The sequence below is a fragment of the Palaemon carinicauda genome, chromosome 37, assembly GCF_036898095.1.
Source record: "Palaemon carinicauda isolate YSFRI2023 chromosome 37, ASM3689809v2, whole genome shotgun sequence".
Classification (NCBI taxonomy): Eukaryota; Metazoa; Arthropoda; class Malacostraca; order Decapoda; family Palaemonidae; genus Palaemon; species Palaemon carinicauda.
In genome coordinates, this window is record NC_090761.1 from 40800445 (window position 1) to 40819632 (window position 19188).

The 19188-nt window shown below is 41.6% G+C and overlaps 1 protein-coding gene across 1 annotated transcript in view; it reads right to left on the minus strand.

Annotated features, from left to right (window-relative positions):
* The window catches only part of LOC137629593 (serine-rich adhesin for platelets-like), a 178183-nt gene extending 172829 nt beyond the window's left edge, over positions 1 to 5354 (minus strand). Inside the window, exons 1-2 of the mRNA XM_068361050.1 lie at positions 5185 to 5354; positions 1610 to 1732 (exon numbers count right to left, since the gene is read on the minus strand). Of these exons, the coding sequence (XP_068217151.1) occupies positions 1610 to 1715 (106 nt within the window). The 5' untranslated portion in view covers positions 1716 to 1732; positions 5185 to 5354. The remainder of the gene's footprint in view (positions 1 to 1609; positions 1733 to 5184) is intronic.
* Positions 5355 to 19188: the final 13834 nt, after the last annotated feature.

A 19188-nucleotide genomic window follows, 5' to 3' on the forward strand; every position in this document is an offset into this window, starting at 1 on the left:
TCGGAAGGAAAGTTACCCACCCAAGGAGGCGAGCCTCATGAGTTTTAAAATGAACTGGAGAGCTGTCAATCGTCACGGGAGTACTTCCAGTAGAAGGAGACACGCCCTTGACGAAAATCCAAAGGGGAGGCAGCAACAGCCGAATCCTTAGGTCTCAACTAGAGAGCTCACACCGTTGCCATATTACAGAAACGAACTAGATCGGTAACTAAAAAAATAAAACATATATCATTAGTACACATTCATTCCCCCGGGAAGGCTCCGTAAAGGAATCCCGAGGGAAAGGAAAACAAGAATTACACAACAGGCACGTGCCCTCACAACCACTTACACTTACGGAAGGAGAGCAGCAACCAGAACAGAATTATAACAATTATAATTATGTAACTATGTAATTATGTAATTTAAAAATGAATGAACACTAAAGAAAGAACGAAAACCCCGAAAGGAATTGTTCTCCAAAGCTGAAAAATTAACAAATACAATTAGATTCATAAACTGATTGAGACAAAACGTACGGCGTAGCAACCCCCCCACACGGGAAGGAAGCTACAAACGTAGGAACGTAGTAAAAGGGTGAACGACCTCAAGAGAGAGAGAGAGAGAAAGACCGCAGTCAAACTCGAACGCAACCCATAAAATTACACCGTGGTGGCCTAAACTGCTGAGGGCTCCACGGAGATATCGTACACTACACACACATCTCTGAAAAGCAAACTTACTGATTTCTATACTCAAATATATATACAAACATGAAAAAATGTTTACATATATATTGAATAAAAGAAAAGTAAGTGATTAAGTAAAGACAAAACAAACAATGGCTGCCATGCGAGGACAAAGACAGAGACGTCTGTCCCAGTCCGAGCCAAAAGTGAAAGTGAGCATCACCAGGTGTGTGAGGGGGGGGAGGGGTAGCTAGCTACCACTCCCCTAACCCCCCCCCCCCCCGCTAACTAGCGCGGGGGTAATACACCCTCGTTAAATTCTAATGGCTCGCCATTTCAGCTGCGCTAAAAGGTAAACCCAATGTAAATAGCGTGGTTTGTATTTCGGTTACGGAACAAATCCCATTTGGACTTCTTCCGTTGGCGCGAAAACCTCTCCCACTGGGAGGCAGACCACTCCCTACACTTGTTGACACTATCACACGGTTGGCCCCTAAAAGAAGTACAAAGGGCGTGAGGATCATGCTCGACCGCCAACATGAATGTTCCACAGGGGTGGTCGGGAAAACCAGGCCAGGTGCGCATGATCGCAGAGGCCAACTTCACATACACAGAAACTACAAAAAAGAAAGAACAAAAACAATTAAATGGCTGCCAATATGACGGCGAGGATGAGAGCAAACACGTCTGACCCCCATCCGAGCCGAGACCAAAGTGAGCTCAAGCACAGGTGTGTGAGAAGGGGAGGGGGAGGGTAGCAGGCTGCCCTCCCCTAACCCCGCTAACTAGCGGTGTGGGTAGTAAACCCTCGTTAAAAATTAATTGATCGTCATTTCAGCTACGCCAAAAGTAGTACCCCTATTAAATAGCGTGGTTTGTATTCTAGTTCAGAACAAACTCCAATTCAAAAAGTGAAAAATTAAATGAATCAGACTGCTAACCTAAACAAGCAAGATTTTCTTCAGTGAGTCTTCTCTGATCAGCAGCAAGACGTCTGGACAGTTCATCAAGGTACAAAAAGTAATTCTTTTCTTCTTTAGCTGCCATTTTGGACTCCTATAAAACTGAAAATACCAAACATTTTAAAAGAAATATGACAAATTTTGGATAATTTGTATATTTCCTAACTAAACAAACCTGAAGCTCTTTATATAGGAGTATTACTTCAGAGCTAGCTGAAACCAGCTGTTAAGGCTTTTGCAAGGTGTGCAGTATTATTTATCATACATTCCATTTTATCTTCATATATTACTTTTAAACATTTTGTTATCACCTTGTCACTCCCAGAATTCACATAAATACTTGCTCTGGAAAGGTTTCCCATTCTGTTCATTCATATTTACTCTCTAGACTCCGTTGCTTTTCCGTTAACCAATCACGAACCCGTACATATCTAAAGTTTGTATAGGGGGGTTAATATTTCCCTACCCCCACCCTCCAATAAGCCCTTTTCTGTGGAAACCTTTGCCCTAGTCAGGTCTTTGTTAGTTCAAGTGTCGTCTTTTGCGTATTTTACAATTTAAGTACAATATTAGAAAATTGTATCGACTTCAGTAATCCATACTTGAAAGTATTTTGGTGTATTCCAGTGTTGATAATTTTCTTGAATCACGTAATGAAATATACCAGCTTTTACAGTGTTCCAAGTGCAGTACTAAAGTAAGGCAAAACAGTTAAGACACCACAGACTTAGTCACAACACCCCCGTGACCCGTAAGTTACGTCGTCACGGTCATAAAAGTAAGTCATTAATTTCTTTAACTTAAATGTGTTAGTTTTATTATATTTTGTTAAAGTGTGAAGCTCAGCATTACCGATTTCCAATGCATAGGAGGGTGATGTTTTATTTTCCTGTGATCGTAAGTGAGGAACAAGAATCATTATACAGTATTTAACGTTGGTAATGTTAGCGTGCGCAGCTCAACATTACCGCTTGCCAGTACATACGAGCTTGATGTTTTATTTTCATGCGAGTGAAGCGAGCTAATGGCGAAACAAGAACCATTGTATATAATATTCTCGTAACAGTACTAATGTTACCGTAATGTGAGTGAAGTGATATAACAAAGGGCATTATATTGGGTTTGTGACCTGGAAACTTCTAGGTTAGGTTAGGTCGGTTTGTTAGGTCCTGTACCCTTTTTGTACTTTTTTATATAGTGTAAAGGGTATATGGAAAAATTCTTTAAAATACACACGATAATAATACCGTATTCTTGCCATCGTTAGTAATTCCACCGTAACGCTGGTAACACTGTGTACCACCGTAACGTTGGTAACGTTGCTAATGTTACCGTTCGCAGTACATACGTGAGTGAAGTGACACCAAATTTGAACAAGTCATTAGTCATTATATTTAAGTATTTTAACAGATTATATATAATAAAAGACATTATATTTAACCATTTTAACAGAAAATATATGTTTTCCTGTAGAAAATTTTGTGATTTAACCGGTTTTCACCTTCATTTCATCTGTAAGGACAGCAACCAGTTCGCACACTTAAAGTTAGTCGGATTGGTTGTTCTGTTGGTTTTCGGTTGAAATGTAGGTCAAATTCGGTCAAATCACGTTATTTACTACAGGAAAACATATATTTTCTATTCGAAATCTGACCCTGTAATACAGTACACCTTTACCCAATAATGTACACAAACATTATTTTGACCCTACAATAGACCTATTCAATAACGTAAACAAACATTATTTTGACCCTATAATAGACCTATTCAATAACGTAAACAAACATTATTTTGACCCTACAATAGACCTATTCAATAACGTAAACAAACATTATTTTGACCCTATAATAGACCTAGGTTAATGTCTAGGAGAGGGCTGCATGAAGATATAACTGATATTCAATTTATTTTTACTAGAATATGTAGGAATGTATGTATATAATGGTATACCAGTGAGATAATTTAGTGAAAATCAATAATAGTCGAAATATCGACGATCAAAGTCACGCTACTCTTGTCGTCTTCCCAGATTTTTCTAAGTCTGTTGTTATTGTTGACTGTCTTATTTTTGCTCAAATGAGCCCTGTAACCACTATAATCCGCAGACAAACTAGTCCACTATGACGTCTTCACGTTTGGCCAATCACAGTGCGACAATACATTTTCTTTCCCAATGACGTCTTCACGTTTGGCCAATCACAGTGCGACAATACATTTTCTTACCCATCACAGTGCGACAATACATTTTCTTACCCATCACAGTGCGACAATACATTTTCTTACCAAGCCATTTTATTTCGTTCCTAGACATCGAGGCCGTAGCAAGCACGTCATCTGATATTGCACAAGAAGTTGAAATTCCATCTTCTTGTCCTGACTGTTTCCTAAGTTACAATGAATTTGTTCTTACTTATTCGGGGTTATATTGAAAAACTAGTGGATTTGTGCCAGACACAATTTAATTTTACAAAATAAAAATTGTCTGCATGTCAGGGAACCTTCGCAACGGCTTCACGTTTTCCTCAAAGCAGCAGCACATCTTTATCAACCAACAGGTTAAGGTAAGCTTCATTAATTTATGGAGTATATTATAATGGTGATAGTATAACGATGTATACAACAGTACCATCACTTTGAATTTGGTTTGATGGATGTGTTAGGTAGTGTCCTTAAGGGGGGGTCGCAGAAGGGGCTCCCCCCCCCCCCCCCCGGTAGGGATACAGGGCTATTAGGCTAGGTTAGGTGGGTGTATTAGGTTCGGTGGTGCCCTGAAAATCACTGTGGCCTTAAGGGGGGGGTCGCAGGGGGGGGGGGGGCAAAGCCCCCCCGGTAGGCCTAGGTAGGGGTACAGGCCCCCCAGGGTAGGTTAGTTGGTTGTATTAGGTTCGGTAGTGCCCCGAAAAATCACTTTTCTCCTCCTCCCCCACCCAAAAACCCCGCTTCCCACTGGGGTCCCCCATAATTGTAGTAGTAGGTTTATGCTTAAATTTTGTGTGTAAGAGTTAAGTCTTAGTTTCTTTTTTATTCATTTCCTCATGTTTCTATGCACTGTGCAACAATAATCTGGTTGTTTTTTGCCGTTTTTCGTCGTTAATACTTGAAAAACGTGTGCGGCCCTCTCCTAGACATTTACCTAGACCTATTCAATAACGTAAACAAACTATTTTGACCCTGTAATAAACATATTCAATAATGTAAACACACATTATTTTGACCCTACAATAGACCTATTCAATAACGTAAACAAATATTATTTTGACCCTATAATAGACCTATTCAATAACGTAAACACATATTTGACCCTACAATAGACCTATTCAATAACGTAAACAAACATTATTTTGACCCTATAATAGACCTATTCAATAACGTAAACACATAATATTTGACCCTACAATAGACCTATTCAATAACGTAAACACATAATATTTGACCCTACAATAGACCTATTCAATAACGTAAACAAACATAATGACAGTAGCCATAACTACAGTAGGTTACCATTTAAAATATGAAACAAAAATCTAATGGTCAGGTTCCTTCTACTATCTTACCAGTTCAATATTCGGTAAACACCACCAGTAACTATGTAATAATATGTTGTAGTCCAATAATAATCACTATTCGTGAGGTTAGACTTAGCACTTCAAGATTCAACAAACTTGAGAAGACCAACATGGATCTTCCATTGATTTATCGCAGTGATTTGCAGAGTTCCCAGATATTCATTGCCAGAGTATCGTATGCTTTCCTCAAAATTGTCGTTTTCTATTATTATTATTATTATTATTATTATTATTATTATTATTATTATTATTATTATTATTATTATTTGCTAAGCTACAACCCTAGTATGTTGCAAAAGCAGAATGCTATAAGCCCAGGGGCCCCAACAGGGAAAATAGCTCAGTGAGGAAAGGAAAGAAGGAAAAATAAAATATTTTAAGAAGAGTATCAACATTAAAATAAATATTTCCTATATAATCTGTAAAAACTTTAACAAAACAAGATGAAGAGAAATCAGATAGAATAGTGTGCCCGAGTGTACCCCCAGGCAAGAGAAATCTAACCAAAGACAGTGGAAGACCATGGCACTACCCAAGACCAAAGAACGATGGTTGGATTTAGGATTGTCCTTCTCCTAGAAGAGCTGCTTACCAGAGCTAGAGTCTCTTCTAACCTTACCAAGAGGAAAGTGGGGAATATGGGGAAAGGAAGAGTACCCCTGGATGCAATCTAGTTTATAGCTGAAAGGATGGGGAAGATTAAGGAAATAGGAAGAAAGAGAAGACTAAAAGAGAGGGGCAGACCCTCTTGCGATATGAGGGAATTAGTATGAGCTAAGAAACTCCTCCCACTGAACAAATACAGTGCAGTAGTTAATATATACGATACTTTAATTTCTAGCCAAATACATGAACCATATATTTTTCCTACTCGCTATCTTGTCAATACGTTCTCTAACTCCATTAAATCAACGTTACTGTCAAATTTACACAGAAAATCTTTATGGTTGTAGCTCTAGTTAAAATGCTTATACAGTATGTCTATGAAATGTAGTGCAGAATTCTTGAAGATCTGCTTTCAATAGCCTTTCAAGTAGTTCAGTTTGTCTTTAAAATATTACATAACTAAATAGTTGCTGCATAGTTTTCTACAAAATAAATACATCAAGCAAATATGTTTTTACAAGATCAGTTGAATATTGAATATCGGTCCCATGGCCACTAAATGTAAAACTTCTTTACCTTAATTAAAATTTATTGAATTGTCTGATGATGGATTGTAGACAAATTTGCGTAACAAATTTATAGACTTCAAAATTCATTCACCAAATGTCTAATGTCTTAGGCAATTACTGACAATCAACGAAGGTTTCATAAAGAAATAGGCCTATTATTATTATTATTATTATTATTATTATTATTATTATTATTATTATTATTATTATTATTATTATTATTATTATTATTATTATTATTATTATTATTATTCTAGCTAAGCTACAACGTACCCTAATTGGAAAAGCAGGATGCTATAAGCCCAAGGGCCCCAACAGGAAAATATAGCCCAGTAAGAGAGGGAAATACATAAATTGTATGGGAAGTAATGAACAATTAAAAAAAAAACATATATCTTAAGAACAGAAATAACATTATAACAGATATTCATACGTAAGCTATAAAAAGGTCTTATGTCAGCCCCTTCAACATAAAAAAAAAATAGACAGTAGCTGCAAGTGAACTTTTGAAGTTCTGCAGATTCAACTATCCGATTAGGATGATCATTTCACCACTTTGTCACTGCTGAAATAGAATTTATAGAATACTATGTAATATTGAGCTTCATGGTGGAGAAGGCCTAACCAATGGTATTGACTGTATACCTAGTATTACGGAGGGGATGTTACTGTCCGGGAAGATCTGAATGCAAGGGATGGTCAGAATTATAAGAAAAAGAAATCCTATGCAACTCGCACAGCACACAAACTATTTGCTGCACAAAAATATTAAAGCTGAAAAGTGAAATACGAAAACATATGTAAGACTGACACACGGTCTTTCATATCTTCAGCTGTATAATTTACTTTTTGACAAAGTATTGTATAGTTTTTGATGACTCAAAGATTGCAACGATTCAGAGATCAGTAAACCCTTATTAGCGTGATATCTATTCAATACATTCCTGATTTTTATTTGTAGAATTATTACTGCACTGTAATTGTTCAGTGGCCACTTTCCTCTTGGTAAGGGTAGAAGAGACTCTGTAACTATAGTCAGCAGCTCTTTTGGGAGAAGGACACTCCAAAATCAAACCATCATTCTCTAGTCTTGGGTAGTGCCATAGCCTCTGTACCATGGTCTTCCACTGTCTTAGGTTAGAGTTCTCTTGCATGAGGATACACTCTGATACACTTCTATCTTACTTTTCTTCCTCTTATTTTGTTATAGTTTATATAGGAAATATTCATCTTAATGTTAATGTTCCTATAATATTTTATTTTTAATTTTTTCCTTTCCTCATTGAGCTATTTTCACTGTTGAAGCCCCTGGGCTTATATCATCCTGCTTTTCCAACTAGGGTTGTAGTTTAGTAAGTAATGATAATGAAAAGACGGATGAGGACAAATGTGGCATCCTAAATATACTGTACTTTACTTTTAGTGAAATCGCTGTTGCTATGTGGACATGAGTCATGGTATGGCAATGAAACAACTCTCCAATAGATTTGAGAACGAACCCCCCAGAAGGATATTGGGAGTTGAATGGCAGGGCAGGATTAGAAAGGAAACTATAAGAGATTACTCGAGTGCTATAGGCTATGTGGATGAGATCATGATGAGGGGTAGATGGAGATGGTTTGGACATGTTTTTCGCACTTCTCAAGAGAGATTGGTTCATCATACGTTTAAGCGAGCTCCACAAGGCAGGAGATGATGATGATGAGGAGAAAATGTAGTCTTTATAAAAAAAACATTTATGTGGGTTTAAAGACTAAATTTAGTCCTTATTCCTCTGTTGGATAGTTAATTTTGTAGATGATTATATGTTTAGTAAATTAGTTTTGGTTAGAAATGTTATCAAAGCCGTTTTATAACATTTCTAGCTAATACTAATTTAGGAAACACATTATCATCTTCAAAATTAACTACTGTATTTTCTCAATGAACTTTTTGTATAATCTTAGACATTGGCTGTATTGCTATATGACCCATACCCGGCTATCTATGTAAATAGAATCTCTCCCAAATGAAAAATGATTCTTTCGTATTTATGAAATTAAGAAACAATCGGGTTTCTTATGAGAACTTCGAGGAACTTGGAATCTAGGGATGATTAAAGCCCCAGCTTCTCAAGGCCCAAAGGTTCCCATCATCTTTGCGTGGTCTGGTAACACTGTAAAATAGACAATTGAGTGAAATAGCACATATTTTGTAGTGAGAGTTTGCAACCGTGTGACTTTTAAGTTATGTAATTATTTACATAAGTGTTTAGAGGTACCGTTTCCGGTTTTATTCACCAGTGAATATTAATAGGCCTATGTTGTAGATTGTTTGGCCCTCCCTGCCTATCGTTAGGATCATCGGATGCTAGTCCTATGTAGTTCCTGATTCTTGGATGCTCGATCTAAACCTTGGTTTTAGTACAGCAAATGATTGGTATGTAACTGCTAACATTTTATTGTTAATATTCCTTTATAATATACATATTTCCAATTTAGGAACTTGTATAACTAATTTCACGCATATGCATGAACCGGTAAAATTATATTTACGGACGGGGAACGTAATTTATTTTATAAGATAAAGTAGTCTTTTTCCTAGGTTACATTGCCCTGTAATACACTACAATAATACCCTGTTTGCTTGCGATTGGCAATCAAAGCCAAATTCTTTGAAATCACATTATTTTCTGTTCAAAATGTTTTGCCTTAAACATATTGATTCTTTTTTCCGCCGTGGGCTCGCTTCGCCCGCTGAAAAATAAAAACGGCAACTTTCATATGTACTGTACTGGCAATCGGTAATGTTGAGCTGCATACGCTAACAGCAATGTTTTACCCCTAATCTAATGGTTCTTGTCCGAACGTGGGCTTCCTTCGATTAAGCTCTGTATGCACTGGCAATCGGTAATGTAGAGCTGCGCATGCTAACATCAACATAACTTTAATAATGAACTGCATTTACTAACCAGGTATTAAACTTAACGTAAAAATAATGACTTACTTTATAGAGTCCTTTCAATGACCTCACTGGGAATCGCCGGCGGCCATGCTGGAGGACATACAAAGCGAAATCATGGCGGCTGCTACAGCGAATATGGACAATGAGAGCGACTTTGTCAATCAATTGTCGGGTGATGATAAGAGTTTTTCAATATTAAACTTACCCGATAATCATGTAGCTGTCAACTCCGTTGCCCGACAGAATTCTACGGAAGGGATACGCCAGCGATCACTATACTAGAAGGGGGTGTACTCACCAGCGCCACCTGTGGCCAGGTACTGCAGTACTTCTTGTTGACACCACCTCAATTTTTCCTCTGACGTGCTTCCGGCAAGACCTATATGGATACGCTTATAATTTTGGAGTATTGTTCACTGTTTTTGGTGAAGTATTTCTCTAAGATTTCAGCTTTCGCTATACTGGAAACTTTTCTATTAGCTTAGATAGCTTTTATATTGATTTGATTAACGGTTAACGATCTTTTGCTTTATTTTGGAATCCCCCTTGACTAGCTCTTTGATTCAAGATGTCCGACCTTTCTCAAGCCCCTCCCCAAAGACGATGTAGGACTTGTATTAGGCGTATTCCGAAGGCCTCGGTTGATCCTCACACCGCTTGTTCCGACTGTAGGGGAAAATCCTGTCTGTTGGAAGATCGATGTGAGGAATGCGCCGGACTTTCGGAACTTGAGTTTGTTCGATTCCTTAAATATACCACTAAGTTGGAGAGAGAGAGAGTTAGGAGGAGTTCTGCTCGCTCTTCGCTTTATTCCTCACCTCATGATCCTCAACCTTTTCCTCCCCCTGTAGTGGCTACCCCCGAACCTACTATTTGTGCTCAGCCTGATATGTCAGATGTTTTGCGTGCCATTCAGGCTTTAGGTGACAAAGTGGAATCGGTAGTGAGTGACCACAAGTTCCTCTTGGCGGACGTCAAGGAACTTAAGGTGAAAAGTGCAGTGGGAAGTGGTAGTGCCAGTGCTGTGCCGAGTGCTAGTGTCAGTGTCAGTGTTGTGCGTGAGGGTACTTCTGTGCGTGCCAGTCGTCCTCCCAGTCCGGGACCTCTTGCAAGCTCCCAAGCCCAGGGGAGAAGCAATGTCGAAGGGCAAAAGGGTTCGGCAGGCCTTGATCGGCGCACAGAAGTATCCTCGGTGGTTGCGGGCGTGTCTTACAGAGACCGTCACTTCCACTCGCAGATGATTGAGCCTTTATTTTCCTCGTCTGCAGAAGAAATTTCGGGGAGAAAACGCTGGACTCAGGTCTCAAGACCTCTTAAACGTAAAGTCCAGACCTCACGAGTTCAACAACCCGGATGCAGTCATTGGGTTAGCTCTGACTCACCGCAGTCATCAGGTGACTGCACACCTCCTAAGAGAGGTAATGCGATGCCTCAACAGACCTCATCTTCTGTTAAGGCTTTGCCTCAACAGACCTTATCGTCTGTTGATCCCAAGATGACTTTGCTGCAGTCCATGCAGTCGCAGCTTGCGGTCTTAATGCGTGAGTTTCAGGCAGAGAAGGTTACACCTCCTCCTGCGAGCGCTCCTCCTCACCGCAGTCCAGTCTGCCAGACGTACGAAGTTGAGGTTCCTCAAGCTACCTCCATGCGTGAGCTACCGCGTTGGGAGTTGCCAGTTACCAGCGTTGTGCAGCAACCTCCACCTTCCTTAAGGCAACCTCAACAATGGGAACAGGAGTCTTATGCCTTACAACCTCCTCTTCCTTTGAGGCAAGAGTTTCTTGCAGTTAGACCTTCTTCGAGGCAGCAACCTCTTGAGGTACGACAACCTCTACCATCCTTGAGCCAGCCACCTCAGCTCTCGCAGCTGCTACCTCCACTTTCCTCAAGGCGAGCACCTCAACTCTCGAGGCTAGCACCTCAAGAACCTCAACTCGTGAGACAGGAACTGCGTTCTGCGCAGCCGCTACCTCAACTCTCGCAGCTCACACCTCAAGAACCTCAACTCGTGAGACAGGAACCTGCTACTGCGCATCCACCTCAACCCTTGAAGCAAGCGCAACTCTTGAGACAGGAAACTCATGCTAGGAGTCAACCACCTCAACGCATGCACCTACCATCTTCGCCTCTACTTGACCAGTCTTTGCAGCCTGAACCTCAGGTTTTAATTCAGTCGCCTCTCACCACACTTGCTCCTCAGACCACCGCAGAACCTCCTTCATCCCAGCCTCATGACTTTGTCATTACCAGCCCTCATCCTCTTCAACAGAGACTTGAGGATGAAACCGCAAGTGTTTTTGCACCCACTTGTCAGGATTCTGCTGTTCAGCACACCGCTGTATCTTTACCTCTCGCTTCGCAACACTCAGGTGATGAGGTTTCTGAGGAGGAAGCTGCGCACCTTGATGATCCCGCTTCGGACGTGGAGGAACCCAAGTCATTACCACCCTCCATTGACTTTCGTAAGGTCCTGGCTCTTTTCAGAGAGGTTTACCCGGATCATTTTGTTTCTGCTACCCCTCGCTCTCCTCCATCTGAGTTTTCTCTAGGCATGCAACCTGTTAAGTCGGCCTATACTAAGCTCGTCTTTGCTAGATCCTCTAAGAGAGCTTTAAGAATGTTAGGGGATTGGTTGCAGTCCAAGCAACAACTAGGGAAGACTTCATTTATGTTCCCTCCTACTAAGCTGACTTCTAAGGCGGGCGTATGGTATGCCACAGGAGAGGAACCAGGCTTGGGAATCCCTGCCTCTGCCCAGGCTGACTTCTCAAGTTTGGTTGACTCTCCACGTAGATCAGCTATGAGGCGCTCTAAGGTCTGCTGGACCTTTTCCGACTTAGACCACTTCTTAAAGGGTGTCTTTCGTGCCTTTGAGATTTTCAATTTTCTCGACTGGTGCCTGGGGGCCTTGAGCAAGAAGACTGCCCCTGCTGACAAGGACTCAGCCATGCTTATAATGTCCTGCATGGATAAAGCAATTCGAGATGGGTCCGGCGAACTTGCCTCAATGTTTGTTTCAGGAGTACTCAAGAAAAGGGAACAACTTTGTACTTTTCTTTCCACTGGCATCACCTCTTGTCAAAGGTCGCAGTTACTTTTTGCTCCGCTTTCTAAGTTTCTGTTCCCCGAGGAGCTTATCAAGGAATTGTCTGCGGCCCTTATTCAGAAGGACACTCATGACCTTGTGGCCTCTTCAGCTCGTAAGGCTAAGGTTGCTCCTTCAGTTCCTAGAACCTACCGCACCCCAGTAGCCGATACTCCTGCTACAAGATTTATTCCGCCCTTTCGTGGCAGAGCCCCCAGCCGAGGAAGTACCCGTCCAGACTCTTTCAGGGGCAGGTCTAAGAAAGGTCCCAAGACTTCAAAAGGCAAACACTGACTCTCCTTCTCTCCAGACAGCAGTAGGAGCCAGACTCAAGATCTTCTGGCAAGCTTGGGAAAGAAGAGGTGCAGACGCCCAGTCTGTCAAGTGGCTAAGGGAGGGATACAGGATACCATTCTGCCGCAATCCCCCTCTGACCACTTCTCCCATCAACCTCTCTCCCAACTACAAGGAAAAGGACAAGAGGCTAGCGTTACACCAGGAGGTTTCGCTCCTGTTACAGAAGAAGGCAGTGGTTATAGTCCGGGACCATCAATCCCCGGGCTTCTACAACCGTCTCTTTCTGGTGGCCAAGAAGACAGGAGGTTGGAGACCGGTGCTGGACGTCAGTGCGCTCAATGCTTATGTCACCAAGCAGACGTTCACTATGGAGACGACGAAGTCGGTCCTAGCAGCGGTCAGGCAGGAGGACTGGATGGTCTCGTTGGATCTGAAAGATGCTTACTTTCACGTTCCTATTCATCCAGACTCCCAACCTTTCCTGAGATTCGTTTTTGGAAAGGTTGTGTACCAATTCCAAGCCCTGTGTTTTGGCCTAAGCACAGCGCCTATGATGTTTACGCGTCTGATGAGGAATATTGCAAAATTCCTCCACTTAGCGGACATCAGAGCCTCCCTTTATTTAGACGACTGGCTGTTAAGAGCCCCCACAATTCGTCACTGTCTGGAGAGTCTCAACTGGACTTTGGACTTGATCAAGGAACTGGGTCTTTTTGTCAACTTAGAAAAGTCCCAGCTCATTCCCTCCCAATCCATCGTTTACCTGGGAATGGAGATTCGGAGTCAAGCTTTTCGGGCTTTTCCATCGGCCCCAAGGATCAGCCAAGCCCTAGAGTGCATCCTGAGCATGCTGAAGAGGAACAGTTGCTCTGTGAGACAGTGGATGAGTCTAACAGGGACCCTGTCATCGTTAGCCCTGTTCATCGAGTTAGGGAGACTCCACCTTCGCCCTCTCCAATTCCATCTAGCAGCTCACTGGGACAAGGATTTGACGCTCGAAGAGGTCTCCATTCCTGTCAGCAAAGAGATGAAGACTACTCTCTTGTGGTGGAAGACCAACATCCTTCTCAAGGAGGGTCTATCGTTAGCGATTCAGACCCCCAATCTTCATCTCTTTTCGGACGCATCAGACTCGGGCTGGGCCGCGACCTTGGACGGACAGGAATGCTCGGGAACATGGAACAAGGAACAGGAAACGCTCCACATCAACTGCAAGGAGCTGCTGGCAGTTCATCTGGCCTTAATGAACTTCAAGTCCCTCCTGTTGGACAAGGTGGTGGAGGTGAACTCCGACAACACCACAGCCTTGGCTTACATCTCCAAGCAGGGAGGGACCCATTCGAGGAAGCTGTACGAGATAGCAAGGGACCTCCTCATTTGGTCAAGAAGTCTAAATCTCACTCTGGTAACGAGGTTCATTCAGGGCAACATGAACGTCTCAGCAGATCGCCTCAGCAGGAAAGATCAAGTCATCCCCACGGAATGGACCCTTCACAAGAGTGTGTGCAACAGACTTTGGACCTTGTGGGGTCAGCCTACGATAGATCTGTTCGCCACCTCCATGAACAAGAGGCTTCCTTTGTACTGTTCCCCAGTTCCAGACCCAGCAGCAGTTCACGTGGATGCTTTTCTGCTGGATTGGTCCCATCTCGACCTATATGCATTCCCGCCGTTCAAGATCATCAACAGAGCCATTCAGAAGTTTGTCTCTCACGAAGGGACACGGCTGACGCTGGTTGCTCCCCTTTGGCCTGCAAGAGAATGGTTCACAGAGGTACTACAATGGCTGGTCGACGTTCCCAGGACTCTCCCTCTAAGAGTGGACCTTCTACGTCAACCTCACGTAAACAAGATACATCCAAACCTCCATGCTCTTTGTCTGACTGCCTTCAGACTGTCGAAAGATTCGCTAGAGCTAGAGGCTTTTCGAAGGAGGCAGCCAGAGCGATTGCCAGAGCAAGGAGGGTGTCCACTCGTAGAGTCTACCAATCCAAGTGGGAAGTCTTCCGAAGCTGGTGCAGAGCCAATGCAGTTTCCTCTACCAATACCTCTGTAACCCAAGTTGCTGACTTCCTTTTACATCTAAGGAATGTTAGATCTCTTTCGGCTCCTACGATTAAAGGGTACAGAAGTATGTTGGCTTCAGTTCTTCGCCACAGAGGTTTGGATCTTTCCTCCAACAAGGACCTTCAAGACATCCTTAAATCTTTCGAAACTTCTAAAGAACGTCGTTTGTCCACTCCAGGCTGGAATTTAGACGTAGTCTTAAGGTTCCTTATGTCTCCTAGGTTCGAACCTCTCCAGTCAGCTTCCTTCAAAGACCTTACTCTCAAAACTCTTTTCCTCGTCTGCCTTGCAACAGCTAAAAGAGTTAGTGAGGTTCACGCCTTCAGCAAGAACATAGGATTCACATCCGAATCAGCAACATGTTCTTTACAGCTCGGATTTTTAGCCAAAAATGAACTTCCTTCACGTCCTTGGCCTAGATCGTTTGAAATACCTAGCCTTTCCAACATGGTGGGTAACGAGCTAGAGAGAGTTCTTTGCCCTGTCAGAGCTCTGAAATACTATCTTAATAGGTCAAAACCTATACGAGGACAGTCAGAAGCCTTATGGTGTGCAATCAAGAAACCTTCGATGCCTATGTCCAAAAACGCAGTTTCGTATTATATAAGGCTTCTGATTAGAGAAGCTCATTCTCACATGAAGGATGAAGACCTTGCTTTGCTGAAGGTAAGGACCCACGAAGTGAGAGCTGTAGCCACTTCGATGGCTTTTAAACAGAACCGTTCTCTGCAGAGCATTATGGATGCAACTTATTGGAGGAGCAAGTCAGTGTTTGCATCATTTTATCTTAAAGATGTCCAGTCTCTTTACGAGAACTGCTACACCCTGGGACCATTCGTAGCAGCGAGTGCAGTAGTAGGTGAAGGCTCAGCCACTACATTCCCTTAATCCCATAACCTTTTTTAACCTTTCTCTTGAATGCTTTTATTGTTGTTTTTTGGGTTGTTACGGTAGGCTAAGAAGCCTTCCGCATCCTAGTTGATTTGGCGGGTGGTCAATTCGTTCTTGAGAAGCGCCTAGGTTAGAGGTTGTGTAGAGGTCCTTTAGTATGGGTTGCAGCCCTTTATACTTCAGCACCTTAGGGTTGTTCAGCCTCCTAAGAGGAACGCTGCGCTCAGTAAGGAAGACGAACTTATTAAAGGCAGAGTAATGGTTCAAGTCGACTTCCTTACCAGGTACTTATAATTTCATTGTTATTTTGAATAACTGATAATATGAAATACGGGATACTTAGCTTGCTTATAGTCATGTACACTGGTTTTCACCCACCTCCCTGGGTGTGAATCAGCTACATGATTATCGGGTAAGTTTAATATTGAAAAATGTTATTTTCATTAGTAAAATAAATTTTTGAATATACTTACCCGATAATCATGATTTAATTGACCCACCCTTCCTCCCCATAGAGAACCAGTGGACCGAGGAAAAATTGAGGTGGTGTCAACAAGAAGTACTGCAGTACCTGGCCACAGGTGGCGCTGGTGAGTACACCCCCTTCTAGTATAGTGATCGCTGGCGTATCCCTTCCGTAGAATTCTGTCGGGCAACGGAGTTGACAGCTACATGATTATCGGGTAAGTATATTCAAAAATTTATTTTACTAATGAAAATAAAATTTTTACTAGCAGAAACTCTATCTAATTGATGGTCTAGATCCATACCAGATGCAGAATTCATTCGGTCAAAATATTGAGGATTTTCCCAGTATTTCATACATTGATATGGTATTAGGGGCTAGACGCACCGTCTAAAAGCCCCTGTCTGGAGAGAAGCTCCGGGCAATCTAAAGAAGAAGAAGAAGAATTGATATGGTGAACTACTTGTTTTTCCCTGAAATGCTTTTAAGTTCAAAATTAGATAAACACTGGGCCAATGAAGAGAGTGTTTATGATTATAAAGCTAATATTGATCATTTAGCCTAACATTGTGTATTATAATTTTTGATTGTCAAAATTTATGTAAAAGTTTTGCATTATAATGTCAAATCTTTTATCAGTTCATGCCTAACCATTGTGTTTGTGTTTGGTTACAAATGCTATAATTTCTTATATACATATAAACATATGATGGACAAACTCTATTGTAATGCTCTTTGATGATCGTTTTGCCTCCTTACAATTAAATGCGAAAGTTTAATTATTTTTTCGATGTTTCCATATAAGCTGAAGACCCCCTCGGGTTAAACCAGCTTTCAGATATTATTATTATTATTTATATTCAATGTTTATTTATCACTTAATTATATATAGGCATGAGCACCTTGACGAAATAGTGACCTAGGTAAGTAGCCTTTGTTAATATAGCCAATATGGGCACTTTTAATTTTTGTTTTGAAAATCTGAGATGCCCCTTTTGATGTTTAAAAATTGAGATGCCCCCTCCGGTAAAGTTTTGGATTCAACCAAATTGGGAAATGTATTATATTAATATATTTTCCTAGTAAAGCACGTGATAACAAAACACTTCTTCTCAATACATTATTGTCGCTAATGCATACTTACAGAGAAAAAAAATATTTCAGGAATTGAAGGTCTTTACTTTTTCTAAGTTTAGTGTATATCTTTCCATGGGCACGCAAGGTAGCTCTTGTTCGTTTGTATATCTGTTTTCATCTTACTTGGCTCCTCCCCATTGCGCAATGTGACAATATTTGCTTGAATGCGCATTTGCTCCTCCCACTAATGTCGCTCCTCCAATCTAAATACTACTGGGTTCTTTTCAAGGGTTATTATTGGACGATTCATTGGTCTCTCAGTCTTGTTTCAAGGATCTGTTTTTCGTGCAATATAACATTGTAAACGATAGTATTTTGTTTTTTTCCCTATTTCATTATGGGAGAAACCCGTGATTGTCGTTTGTTTTCGGTTTTCAAAAGTTCCGGTTTCTATATTTTCATCACACGTCACTTGACTGTCATGGATCCTCCGGTACGGTTGTGTGAAATATGTCGTTATTCCTATTTTGATGTGATCGGCAGATTTCATGGGAATTATAATGGAACTCCTGAAGTAGTGAATCATTTTCTAAGGGAGCATTCCGTATTACCTTTAAGTGTCCAGTGTGGTAAATGTGATTCGGCTTTACATTTTCGTGAGGATAGACATGTGTGGTATTGTACCAAATCTGTAAAGGAGGGTCAACCACAACCTTCCACATCTTCATCGTCATCTTCCGTTTAAGGTAAGAAGTGATTTAACAAAATATATATATTCAAATTTACCCCTGGTTAAAGGGGGGGTACAGGGCCCCTAGGTTAGGTTAGGTGGGTTTGTTAGGTTCTGTGGTGCCTTGAAAATTACTGTGGCCATAAGGGGGGGTCGCAGGGGGGGCGAAGCCCCCCCCGGTAGGGGTACAGGGCCCCTAGGTTAGGTTAGGTGGGTTTGTTAGGTTCTGTGGTGCCCTGAAAATTACTGTGGCTTAAGGGGGGGTCGCTGGGGGGCCCTACCCCCCTCCCCCCGGTAGGCCTAGTTAGGGGTATGGGGGAGGGGTGCTGGAACATTAATTATTCATTTATTGCAAATATCATTCAATGCCCCAACACCCTCCCCCCCCCCTTCCCCCACCCAAAACCCCGGTTCCCAAAGGGTGTCCCCCATAATTGGTGGGATGAACTAGGGTATACATAGTAAATCTCTAAATCAGTTGGTTTGCAGTCAAAATAAACGTTAAATTCATTGAAACCACACTATTTCTGATGCAACAAATATATTTTTATTGTATTTTTCCAAATTTGGCTGAAACTAAAAATTTACCCCCCCTCCCCCACACACACTACACACTGAACTGACGATGATACTTGTAAAGTCACCCATGCGATCGGATATAGCATGTTTACACAGGAATAATGATACTTTTAGGGCCTAGCCGAGACTGACCTGATATGAAATGATCAGAACAGATACGTGCATAGGGTAGTGAGGGTTCACGTAGATCAGCCCGTGATATTCTGGTCAAACACAAGTCACGTATGCGCTTGGATAATTCTTCTGTATCTTTGTCCTGGTTCTGAATAACTGCCAGTATGCGGTAGAAACTCTTGTCATCTCTTTGTCCTCGATTCCCACAGCCAACAGTAGCGTAAAAACTGGGCATTGTGTGAATGTGATGAGATGGCTAACCATTCAACAGTTCAACCACGGCTATTCACTGAACGCGTCTTTGTTTGTCTTCCAAGATGGCGGACCAGAAGTTTGATGACGTATAATGAAAGGATTCTATAAACGGGATGTCGAAGGTTGGGGATCATCGGGGTCTTCTGGTAACTGTTGGTGTATTGGAGGTGGCAGAGGGTAGAGGCAACTTAATTTCAGTGTTACAATGTTACAATAATACAGGTGCTTATCTTCCCTATACGCTAACCAGGAGCGACACTTCGGGCACTGTAACTATCTCGTCATGTTCTTTAAGAGAAGTGTTAATTACATG